General features: G+C 40.0%; 1 protein-coding gene across 8 annotated transcripts in view; it reads right to left on the bottom strand.

Annotated features, from left to right (window-relative positions):
* The window catches only part of dcaf6 (ddb1 and cul4 associated factor 6), a 28,156-nt gene extending 15,945 nt beyond the window's left edge, over nucleotides 1-12,211 (bottom strand). For 7 of the 8 annotated variants that reach the window (XM_005945857.3, XM_005945859.3, XM_005945860.3 and 4 more), the window contains exons 1-6: nucleotides 11,797-12,211; nucleotides 6,030-6,091; nucleotides 4,123-4,215; nucleotides 2,515-2,700; nucleotides 2,317-2,430; nucleotides 1,017-1,152 (exon numbers count right to left, since the gene is read on the bottom strand). In XM_005945857.3, coding sequence (XP_005945919.1) covers nucleotides 1,017-1,152; nucleotides 2,317-2,430; nucleotides 2,515-2,700; nucleotides 4,123-4,215; nucleotides 6,030-6,091; nucleotides 11,797-11,893 — 688 coding nt within the window. In that variant the 5' untranslated portion in view covers nucleotides 11,894-12,211. The remainder of the gene's footprint in view (nucleotides 1-1,016; nucleotides 1,153-2,316; nucleotides 2,431-2,514; nucleotides 2,701-4,122; nucleotides 4,216-6,029; nucleotides 6,092-11,796) is intronic. The other variant, XM_005945862.3, reaches the window with a different exon arrangement.
* Nucleotides 12,212-12,540: the final 329 nt, after the last annotated feature.

The raw sequence follows: 12,540 nt of genomic DNA, 5'->3' as shown, positions 1-12,540 counted from the left end.
ATTTCAGGCATTACACAAAAGTTATAACAGTCCAAATGACAGTTTTACAGATGCTCATAAATATGAATTTTTCTTATTAAAACATTTTACTCTCCCATATTTGCTGGCCAATAATATTATTAGCAATATACTAGATTTAGACCCCGGCACAAAGAGCAACACATCTAAAATGTACAGTAGGATCCAGAGTAATAATCCACCCTCATTATCTAAACACTGAACTCCTGGTGGAAGTGTAGCAACACTGCCGAGAAATGGCCCGAAGACTTATTCAATAATTAATCAGACAAATCTCCATCTTTTAATAACTGGATCTATCGACCTGGTCACTATGATAACGAAGCTACTGCTGGTCTTGTTAGTGTATGTAATTGTGGTATACTCAAACTTATTGTTGAGTTAAGGAGAAATGTCCATACTTTTTTCGTCATACACATGTACTGTGTTTATCCCATTAATATCCACATCGATTTATTAAATCAGTGTTATTCTTTTTCTTTCTCCATTACATTTGTAATCTCAGTGGGATAAGCGATAGGGAGAATTTAAGTTTTGTTTAGCTTTGTTTAGAAAAACTATGAATAAAGTTTAATAAAAAAAAACAACTTGTTGGCATGCCTCACACCCTACTGTTTAAACAGTCTGTTTAAAAGTCTCTGAATAAAAACACTGACTTGCATTCTGTGTAGGAACAACGCTCCATAAATACCTTTTATAAGCAGTTGTCAGAAGGATTTAAAACACACAGGAAGAAGTAAAAATACTCGTGAAAGTATCTAAAAATAGAAATGTCCAACAAGAGACGAGGCACAGCAGGCTGGGACCAAAAACTCAAAGGGAGATCCTCCCCCCGCTGCCTTCATGTAAACGAGAAACTGGTTGAACATTCAAAGCAAAAACGGACATTGCAAGTTTAGTTTCTCCACCACAACAGGCTGCGTTACCTACACATTAACACGAGGATAACGAATTTGTGACGTGTAGAGTGGCTAAGTCCACTGTGCAGGGCTGCTTACCCGTCGCTCTTGTACCCAGCATGCGTCTGTCGTAGATTCGTACTGAGCTGTCGGAGCAGCCCACGGCCAGGTAGTACGGCACCAGCGGAGAAATTGATATGGAGGTCGCTGCTCTTCTGCAGTTTATCAGGATGTCCTGAAATGAAAGAGCGCAATGAGGTCTGGAAGTCACTTCTGCTCAGTAATGGCAGATATCACTGATTGAGAATAAATATTTTTTAAAAAATGATGTAAACTAATGTAAAACTGATGCCTGCAATAAATCCTGTGTTGATTCAACTGTAATCATTTTGAGAGGTACTGTTTTAGAAGCTCAAGAGGTGTTTCTGTTGCTTTATGAGACTTTATGAAACCACATTAACATCACTGGTCAGACTAAAGATATTTGATGTCAAATCCCAAACTGCTGTATCACTCTGAAGTAGTTGCACCTAATAAAGTGGAGCAACTGCACTACCAGGTCTGACTACTGCAGGCTGATGATGGGGAGGCAGAGTGGCCGGTGACAGCAGCTGGTAAAACTCTTCTGACAGTTTTAGGGTAACAGGTTCTCATCTGGAGCACGAAATACAAGAAGATGCAACATAATCTAGGAGGACACAGTTTCTCTCTCACACACTCACTCATCTATCAACTGAAGCACGCTGGTTTAAAGCCAAAGAAACCACTTCCTAGAGGAGAGACCAAAAGCTGTTTGTGAAGAAAGCAGTGAAGTAAGAAAGGGAGGGGGGGGTCCATTATCAGTCCTGCATGAATACAAAGTCCAGTGAGCCATTTTTGAAAGAGAAAAAAAAAAAAAAAAAAAAGATATCCACAAACTCTTATACACTAAACACTGAAAAACTCAAGGTCAAGTTCCTTAAATGGGCTATATAAAGATTATTTATATAGCAAACAACAGTACAATATAAACTTATATAGCCCCAGGAAAAGCTACACTAAAAACCAGAAAAAAATAAGCTCAATACATGTTATCAAATATAATAAAAACATTTTTAAAAAAAATGTCACACTGGAGCCAAAACCCAAAGAGAATAAATTCATTTTTAATAAAGACTGTATCAACTAAGCTGTGCAGACACAGAGAGGGAGATTAATCCATAGATCTGATAGTGTTGCTGCAAAAGCTCGATCACCTCTCTGTTTTAATCTGGTTTTAAGGGCACCTGCCAGGGTTTCACAACAAAAAGATGGTTCTTCAATCGATCCCTCCCCAAAGCTACAAACACATTGATCCTGACCCTGACTGATGATGAATCACAGACAGAAAAAAGACAAACATCACAGATGTCACCCGTACATCTTTGCAGTCTTCTTTAGTGCAGCTAGTTTTCATGCGAAGGTCGAACCATCGCACCGTGCCGTCCTCCCCGCAGGACAGGAACGTGTAGGGGTCGTTCGGTACCGTCATAATCTGAAGAAACAAAGCGAAGCTTAGAAGACAGGAGGGTAACGAGTAAGAGAGAAACCCTTTTCATCAGCTTCTGGGAATCAGCACCTCATAAGCGGTTCCATAATGGCAGGTGAACTGACACTGTCTGTTGTACTCGGGACTCTTCTCAGTGTGGGTGTAGTAGATGATGCCGTCTCCAGAGCAGGAGATAATTTCCTGATCGTTGGTGTGGGGCATGAACTTTGCACTGAAGATGTTTGCCCGATGACCTGAACGTATTGACTTCTTGACCTGAAGCAGAGAAGAAGAAATGTATGATGACAGCTGCATCAGAGTGGATGCTCGACCAGAGGCAGCAAATCAGCAGATGAAAGAGTATAAAATGTTGACATCCTGGGGGATTTTTGCACACATTTACATAATTTTAGACACTAATGTGTTCATTTGTAGTATTTAGAGTTGCTGGTAAGTGGTCTCTGGGAGCAATGCCATGCTTTTTCTGACTGTTTCCAATCTTTGTCTAAACCCAAGCTGAAGTCAGATCCCTAAGTATTTGCACAGATACCATTTTTTCTGTTTTGTTTCTGCACACTGCCACAGCGGAAGTTCAAATAAATAAAGATGTGACTGAATTCAAGGTGTTTAACAAAATTATTGCATTTAGCAATTACAGCCATTTTTTATATGCAATTGGCAGCTGTTTGTAGCTTTTTATTTTATTGCACAGCAAAGAGGCCCAGCATGAACTACACAAAGACAAGAAGGCATACTGGGATTATTTAGCGGTTAGCCACAAAATGCGACTCTGCTGCTAGGTTTGGCGTTTGACATTTTGTTTTTTTTCCTTTTCCCCTCATATGACATCATTTGAAAGTCAAAGTATGTCAAAGAAAGAGAAACTAAGGGAACCACAGAAACTTCTCTTACCACTGTTGTAATAACAAAGATGAAAACACTCTCAAGACTCTCATAGATTGTTAGACACTTATGTAATTTTAATGTTTAAGAGTTAGAGTTTTATGATGAATACAGACTCAAACTGGAGACTCGGCTTAATTTAGATCAGGGGTGGGCAATTCCAGGCCGCGAGGGCCGGTGTCCTGCAGGTTTTAGATCTCACCTTGGGGTCAACACACCTGAATCACATGATTAGTTCATTACCAGGCCTCTGGAGAACTTCAAGACATGTTGAGGAGCTAATTTAGCCATTTAAATCAGCTGTGTTGGTTCAAGGACACATCTAAAACCTGCAGGGACACCGGCCCTCCGGGCTTGGAATTGTCCACCCCTGGTTTAGATTAACCTAACTAGACAACTACACAGACCAGGAGATCTCCTACCTCTATATTAGATAACAGTCACATTAAAAAACAAAAAAAACCAAACATACAAATTCCTGCTCAGCATCCCAGTTTTAAAGACTCGCACCACCCTCCAATTCACCACATTTCTGTTTCAGAAAAATGTGGGCAGATAAAAAAGGTTCAGAATATTGTGGGATATTTTTGTCCCAGCGAAACAAACCTTCAGTGGGTGGACATCCCTCACAAAAACAGTTGTGGAACATCCATCCATTAAATAATTCCTTTAGTTTAGTATCTCATCTGTGCTCTGCCAATTTAAGCTTTTTGTCCTGTTTTATGGCTAATTGACCATTTATGCAAAGAATAACAGTTAAAAATGATCAGTTTGGTGTTCATCCATTCATCCAACCTTTTTGTTGTAAGGGTTGGTGATGACCAGGAAGGTATCGTCCGACCCTGACAGGATGTATTCGCCCGTGTCGTTCCACGATATAGTGTTGACCTGAGGAGAGATCAGAGAGAGCGCTTACATGGTGTTTACACTGACAAACGCAAGTTAAATTCTGACATCCATTCATTACAGCTTCATAAACGTGACGACTTGTTGAATTTCTTCATTTTATGTAATACGAGATTGATGTAAAACAAATAGTTAAAAAATAAATAAGTAACTCAGTCCGGCCCCAAAATGTGGACATGTGAGAGAGGATTCTGCATGACGAATGTGAATTACTATCAGAGAAGCGAATAACAAGAAATGGCATGTCCCTGCACACAATTACATTTATATTATTGTCTTTTCTGTGCTTGTTAAGCATCAGCAACAAAGAAAATCCCTGAATGCCTTTGCTTCAAATCAGTAAGAAAATATGGATGCCATTGTCCAATTCAAATTAGGTTCATTAACAGTTCGATCAACTGAAATAACCACCAACATAAGGCTAGAAAATGAGTTAGCTGTGGATCTAAGGAACAGCAAAAGAAGAGTGATGCATCAGGTCAGTGTTTGCTGTCACTCTGTGGATCAATATTTCATTAACACCTGCAGCCTCCGTCAGCGCCTCATCATGTCAGACTGCCTCTGCTGAGACATTACACTGCGTGTATTCCTACATGCAGACCTGACGTCTGAATCAGGTTTTTAACATGTTTGACTCGGTTTCTGAGACGCTGCACATCATCTATAGTTAGATTTGAGGTGGAGTGTAGGTGAGGCCCCTCCTCACCTAATGAAAGATTAACAGATGGTGACAGATGAGGCAGGAAACGGTGTTATTTATTTATTGTGATGGCATTTTTAAACACAGGCTAGGGTTAGCATCTCGTGTAATGTGGTACAGTGCAGAGTCAGAACAGGTCAGGTATCTCACGGTGTCCACTGAAAAACTTCTGTAACTCCAAGCTTAAAATTTCTATAATAAAAAGTAATCAAAGTATTCACAATAATTCATATTCACTAATATTATTCTTCTGGTGCTAAAATCTGCTAAATTGACACATTTTAGGTGGTGCAAATAGAAAGTCTTTATCTGATTAATAACTTAAAGTGGACCTGTTACACTTATTGCTTTCTGTCACATATACATTGTTAAAAAGGTGGATGTTCATATTGGCCATGGCCAAAGCCTTAAATAGTGAGGTCAGTGTATATACAAGTAATCCCTATGAGCTTACAGCTGGGGTTTCAGGTTGCTCTGAATGCTGCGTTTCAGACTGTTTTTTCCACTCTTGGATGCTTTAATGTCAGGATGTCTGATATCCCTCATAGACTGACAATGAGCACAACAGCCCCTGCTTGTTCAAGTCATCTGTTTATAAGAAACAGTCAATCAGTAAAGAAGCTAAAACGGCTCATTTCAGAACATGGCTGAAGGCCAAGTATAGCTAAATAAAGATTATTTTGAAATGAATCATACAAGTCTTGTAGAGTCCAAGACAAAAACAAAACATACACCGTGTTAATACAGAAGCTCTTAGCTACTTAACTAAACACAAACTAACATATTCAGAAAATGCAATAATAATATCTCAATCATTGTGGCTAAGAGCTGCACTTTAATGCAGCTCTCCTGAGACCTGCATGCATGCAATGCTTGTTGTGGTGTCTTGGACAGGCTGATGTCCTGCCCTGTAGTGTGACAGGACGTGTGACTGTTATGTCAGCTTCAGGTTTCTCAGAGGAATTAACCACCTGACCTGATCTGATCTGTTCAAGGCTCCACCAGCAAGCTGAGAAAAAGTGACGTGGCGTGTTTGGCAGGGAGAGGACTTCAACCAATAAACACGAAGAGACGGATAAAAATGTGGGGCACTTACGCAGCCATCGTGTACGTTCAGTGTTGCTTCGAGTTTAAGCCTCTGGACAAATTCTCTTCTACCTGTGAAAACAGAAACATGTAGATTTGAGAAGGCTGTCAGGCTTTAAACTTTCATTTGAATCGCATTTATCTACCAGTCTTCACTTAAGTGCAACAGGAATAAAATGTCACATTAAACAGTGGCTCTGTAGCTTGTGTTCCATTATTCATGCAGTGGAAGCCTTGTTTGCACCAACAGGAAGAAACGAGGCGAGTACAAACAAAACCGCTCTGCAATAAGACTCGAAATGCAGGAACAGTGGTTCGATAGTTCACAATGTCAACCCTTAATATTTTATCTTATTTTTGTGAACATCTTTCTATTGTGACTGCAGGGCAAACACACACACACACACATACACCCCTAAGATTTCCCAGGTGTTTGATTAATTTAGCAACAAAATGACATTTAACTGGACGAGAAATCAATTCAAATAGCAGATATTAAAACACAGTTTTGGAGTAAGCAATTTAAACCTTGACATGATATTTATTGATAGTCCAACACAAAGAACAGAGACGCAAGTGACCCGGAGGCATTTGAAAGGTTTTACAGGAGGGGAGGTAAAGAGGACACAGTAAAACAAAAAGAGATCAAAGAGTCAAACACACAAAGGGGAAGGAAACTGAAGTAATTACCTGATTAGCAAATCACAGGAAGATTCAGGCCTCTGGATAAGTAGCAACAGGATGTGTGTTCTTCAAAGCATGTGCTATTCTAACAAACAGCTTCAGGGTCAGGGTCTCACTTTCTAAAGTCATCAGTTTTGCAGTTTTTTCATTCAGTTACAATCACCGCATGACGAACAGCAATATGGTCGTCCTGATGGATAAGTTAAAAAATTCTGTTTTTCTGATCATCTGCGTGCAAGCACAGCTGGATTTCTCACTATCTAAGGCATGTCGTCAACAAAAAGATAAGAAATCCAGATAAGGTGGTTATATTTGGCAGTCTCCTGGATCCAATAACATTTATCACACTGTGCACAGAAAGCTGGTATGCATCACAAGCATCTCCATCAACAGGTTCAGGCCGATAAGCGCACACCCTGAATGAGCCACACATGTCAAACTACTTCTATTAAAAGTCACACACACGGAAGAAGGAAAGACGTTCAAGGGTGCCGTTGAAACGTTTAAAAATTGGCTCAACCTCTAATGGTGGAACCGGGTTTCCACTAATAAACTTCAAGACAATCACAGAGGAAATCCACAATAATGGTGGTAAGATCAACTCAAAGACAATCAACAACAATACATCCAAGGATTTGAGTGAAAATGGGAAAATACCCGTGACAAGGCAAAAAGCAGTTCATTCATTATGAGCCCAATTTCCGTTAGTTTATCTGCTGTTCCCAACTTCCCCTCTATGAGTTTCACAACTTCGTCACTCTCATTTTTTTTTGACAAACACCAACATGGCTCACCATGTAGTAGGGCCTACAGGAAGTCTACCTGCAAGGAGTCCGTTAAAAGCATCTGCATGTTTGAATCAAACTCGGTAATCACATCTAGGAGAAGGTGAGAGTCCAGACTAAAAGAAAATGTTACTGGGAGGCCTGGAAGGAAACCAGCACAATCAGGACAATTCTGAAAGGAAGAAATAACCAACCTGTGCCTCAGATAAAAAAGGAAGAGACGCTTCGGATAAACCTGAATAACATGTTTGATATTAACAACGCTGACGCGGTTGTTTTAAGATCACACACACATCGTGAATTCCTTAACATCCAATGTGAGCCAGGGCGGTGTGTTTCACTGTCAATGTCAGCAAAGGACTACCAGAGAAAGCAAGACATTCCTTCATCATTGCAAACTGTCACTTAAAGGGTGAAGCCTGACAGGGAAAAGCAAACTGTGCCAAAGCTAATGTCCTCATCCAGCAGCAGCAATCAGGCCACTGATCATTATTATAGCAGTACTGCACAAATGATGAGCAGAAACGGCAGCATCTGCTACAAGACGCTGAGCAGCAATGTCTTCACATCCCTGATGGGGTGAGTGCACAGGCTCCCATAAGAACTGATCATACTTTATGGACTCTTCTTTGTCAGTCAGTGTGGTTGGACCAACTACTAGTCACCTCAAAAACTAAAACCCCATGTAACAGTAGTCAATAAACTTCTTTGTGCTAATATTTTTCTTTTATAAAGGTGAAGTATTTTAATCAAGAAGAATTTGCTGTCACAATTAAGCATTTATTGTATTAAATAAAAACATTATTCCAGTGTGAAAACAGCCTTTAAGGGAAGAAAAACAGAAATATTTAATTTTAAAATAAAGTAGCTGCTTTCCTTATGTTTTCCTTTATATTTTTAACTACTTTAGTAATAATGAAATGACTCAGTGAGCTGTTGCAAAAGTCTGGTGGCTTATATACCAACAAGAGCCTTAACTTGCTTCAACAGGTGTTATGAATGTTGCAGAAATAGTCTGGGAGTGATTCACTTCAAAAGCTTCTCTGATATCACCAATCGCAAGCACAGTCACGTCACCTATAAATGGATTAATGATGAGTAATGTACTAAGTACAGTCATGCCTAAATCTGCAACAATACTCAGATTCGCTATCAGTTCACAGAATCAAATGCAAGACTTTTTACATTCTGTTTAAAAATGTTCACACACAAAAAAACAGTGCAATCAAACTTGTCTCTGCTTTTTTTCAGAAAAATTGGTCTAAGTGGCTTCATCGAGCCTGGACCGCCAGCTTCCACTGAAGTTTTATAAAAGTTTTATAAGAGCACCTCCAAACCTGAGGCCTTGGTTGTCAGTTAGAAAAAGCTGGATTGCCCACTTGTTGGACCAAGTGGACGAGTCCAAGTATTTGGGGTTTGTTTACGAGTGAGGGAAGGAGGGAGCAGGAGACTGGCAGATGGACTGGACCAGAATCGTACCAATCTGCCTCTCTGTGTAAAGAGAGCCGAGCGTGAAAGCAACGCTGCCGATTTATCGGTCGATCAACATCCCAAACCTCACCTTTAGCCATGAGCTGAGGCTAGCGACCAAAAGAATGAGATTGCTGATGCAATTGGAGGAAATTATCTTACTTTGCAGGGTGGCTGGACCCTCCCTCAGAGCTGAATGAGGCACTCGTCATTAAGGAGAGACTCACAATGGAGCTGCTACTCCTCCACATTAAAAGGAGGCAGTTGAGATAGTGTAGGCATCTGACTGGGATGCCTCCTGGCACCTCTTAGTTGAGGTGTTTCTGCCTCCAACTGGGAGGAGGACCCAGGAAAGACCAAGTACACACTGGAGAGATTATATCTCTGCCTGAACCACCTCACTTTTCGAAGGCCTCAGTATCCCCCCCTCAGGTGGCTAGGGAGAGGGATGGCTGCTGCCCTCATGAACCAGACTCAGAGAAGTCATGAAGCAGACTCAGACTCGAAAAAGAGTGGTTGGCTTTTAAAATGGACTAAGTTTGCCTGTTATTTGTTTTCTTTATCATTTATTTGTAATTTCTTTTTTTAAACGATTTTGTTCTTCTACCTATACAGCTTTTGTCAACAATTGTTGATCTTAAATTTTCTTATAAATAAAATGACTTAGCATGATGTAACTTAAGATGAGTAAAAATAGTAATTCCTAGTTATATGAATCATCTCTTAGGCGTTTCCTATCACAGTTCTAGGAAAACCCTACAATATAGAAGACTTTAAACCTCACGGGACGTTTCTCAGTTTCAGCTGAATATAAACCCCCAACTTGTTCCCCTCTAATGCTTCTTCTAAGCTAAATTTATCCTCCAGGAGCTGTGACCCACACATCACAGCATGTATCCTCTACACGACAGCAGCTCTGACTATCTCTCAGACATGCTAAATACAGGACTGACTAAACCTCTGAGGCACCTGCCCCACCTCTATGGGCTTATAAAGCCGTGAGGTACAGACTTTCTGACAGTTTTATCTCTCCGAGTGCACCACGGGCAACATCCTCTGTTCTCCTGCACTGTGCTCTCACAACCAACACTCGAAAATAACTATATCTGCACTTTAAAAAAAAAAAAAAAGAAAAGAAAAAAGAGACCTACCTTTACACATTCAAATTATGACTGAATAATTTATCAATATAGCAACTTTCAGCAACCAGGACTTTAAAATTTTTATTTTTTTAAAGTCTTTTCCAGAGGACTTTAAAAAAAATAAACAGACTGAAATATATGATAGAAAAATATCTTCCCCCCAAGTTTAAATGCATTTAATGCAGCAGCAAAGAGGAAAGCCTTAAAATTCAATGATTACATTTCCTAGCAGATCAGTGATGAGCAGAACCGGAATGCTGTTTCTGCCTGCAGGAACCAAGGATGTAAGAAATAATCAACGCAGTGCAGCGCTGCGACACATTTTATTGACTGAAATTATGCAGTCCTATTACTTTTACTTAAAATTGCATTAAAACCTTAATAAGTTGCTGCATTTCATTCAGTGTGAGATATTTTCGCCTTCACCATTTCCAGATATTTACTATATATATATATATATATATATATATATATATATATGCTACTTTTATTGTATAAAACCTGTCATTTTTATTTAAATATTAATAAAGTAATTTTTCATTTACTACATTTTGTACCATTTTTGGTCCTTTAAGCTTGCTTCCAGTTTGGATATGATGCTACAACGCACAAAGGACGTAGTATTACTGATAAATGCTCACGTAATGTAAAAAGCATCAGTGCTCGAAAGTTGTAAATATAGGCAACTTGAATTGTTACCTAGATGTAATATTATTATTATAGCATCTTTACTAGCTGAACTTATTTTCCTTGTGTTCCTTTCTTTTGTACAATTTAACCTTTCTGAGCCATTTTCCTTTGTCAAATGTAAACTCTTTGGTTATGTGGCGTGTTAAATGTTTTGACTGCTGTAACATGGGAATTTCTTGGCTGTAACGATGAATAAAAATATCATTATTATTATTATTATTATTATTATTATTATTATTATTATTATTATCATCATCATCATCATTATGTCATCTTAGCTCATTTATTTTGATAGTCAAACAATTGCAAACTAAACCATTTTAATTTCCTCTTCTAATCCTTCCCGGCCCTGCTGGTTGTGCTCCTTTCAGCACCTTGTGGCCTTTTCACGCAGCAGTAATGACACATCGGTTTCTGTGAGTGTCTTGAAAAGAAAGCCTGATGCTGTCAGCACTTTCTACTGTAAACAGACTCCTGCCAAACTCAGAGCGCTTTTATTTTTAATGCACCAGCCTCTCATAAATGCATTACATGATTGAACCCTGCTTTTATTGCATTATTTGTGCCATTACAGGGATATACTTCAGACTACTATATATGGGGGTGCCTTCTACAGATGATTGCACAATCCTGCGATTGCACTGAAATGAGATCTACACTGCATTTCCTTTGAAAAAGTAACATTATGTCTGTATGATGTGATGAACAGGCCCGCACTGCTACAAATTAAGCACAAGTCTGAACCTCGTCTTTGTACTGTTTTAGCTCCTTCACTATAAATAAAAGGTGCAGGCTGTGTTTACACTGTGTAGGTTGGGGGGACGGGGGAGCGCGGATAGCGGCAGCTGTCTGTTATTAAGCAGGTAGTGTCTTGGACTGGGACACAGTCTTCCTGTCACTTCTTGTGATTCTGCAGCACACACACAGTCTGCAGATGCACACTGCTCCTACACGTTTCTTCATACATGTCAGCGTTAGCAGTAAAGAGGCATTGCTTTGTTCTTACCTAAATAGTTGGTCCTGATGGCGTTAGGCTCGCTGTATCCAATTAGGCGTTTGTTTACATCCCAAACGAGGTTGCCAGTGCAGGACATTGTGACCATATGTGGTTCTGAATTGACAATAACATTGAAACAGAGCTAACCCTTCCCCTTTTTTGATGTCGCCTTTTATCTCCCGTCGCCTCGGAGCAGTCCCTGCCCGTTGGGACGCCGTTGACGTTAGCTGGAGGAGACACTCAGTGTCCGCATTGCTGGAAGGGAAAGAGTCGCTCCTGTCCGGTCTCCGCTGTTCCCCCCCCTCCCCACTGAGCTGAAGCCCGACTGTGTTCCTGTTCTCCGTGCTGCTGCTAACTATCTGTCCTGTTAGCCTAGCCTGGTTTATTTCTTCAAGCGGTCAGCTGTGTCCAAATAACGCGAGAAACTGCGTGGTTGGCCACAGAGGGGAGGTGCGCTCGATTTTAGCGCCTTGAAAGCTGACGGTGCGGGTGCATCCAGTTTTTATTAGTATTTCTGTCAGTGGCCAAGTTAGCTTCAGGCTTGTCTCTTATTCAGTTATTACCGGTGGCTATGAATTGAATAAATGTCTTAACGATTTTTAAAAACAGTATTGACATAAGTGACATTTTGTATATGTATGTATAAAGGGATGTATTTACGGTGGCCCGGAGAGGCCAAACGGACTCCAACTTCAGAAAACACTTGCAAAAAGAAAAATGCTGCAAAAAGAAAAACACTTGCAAAAAGAAAAA

Source organism: Haplochromis burtoni, unplaced genomic scaffold (assembly GCF_018398535.1).
Source record: "Haplochromis burtoni strain Fernald_Lab_line unplaced genomic scaffold, NCSU_Asbu1 Contig_462, whole genome shotgun sequence".
NCBI classification, from domain to species: Eukaryota; Metazoa; Chordata; class Actinopteri; order Cichliformes; family Cichlidae; genus Haplochromis; species Haplochromis burtoni.
Note: the sequence above shows the minus strand (reverse complement) of the source record. Positions and strands in the feature narration are given on the sequence as shown.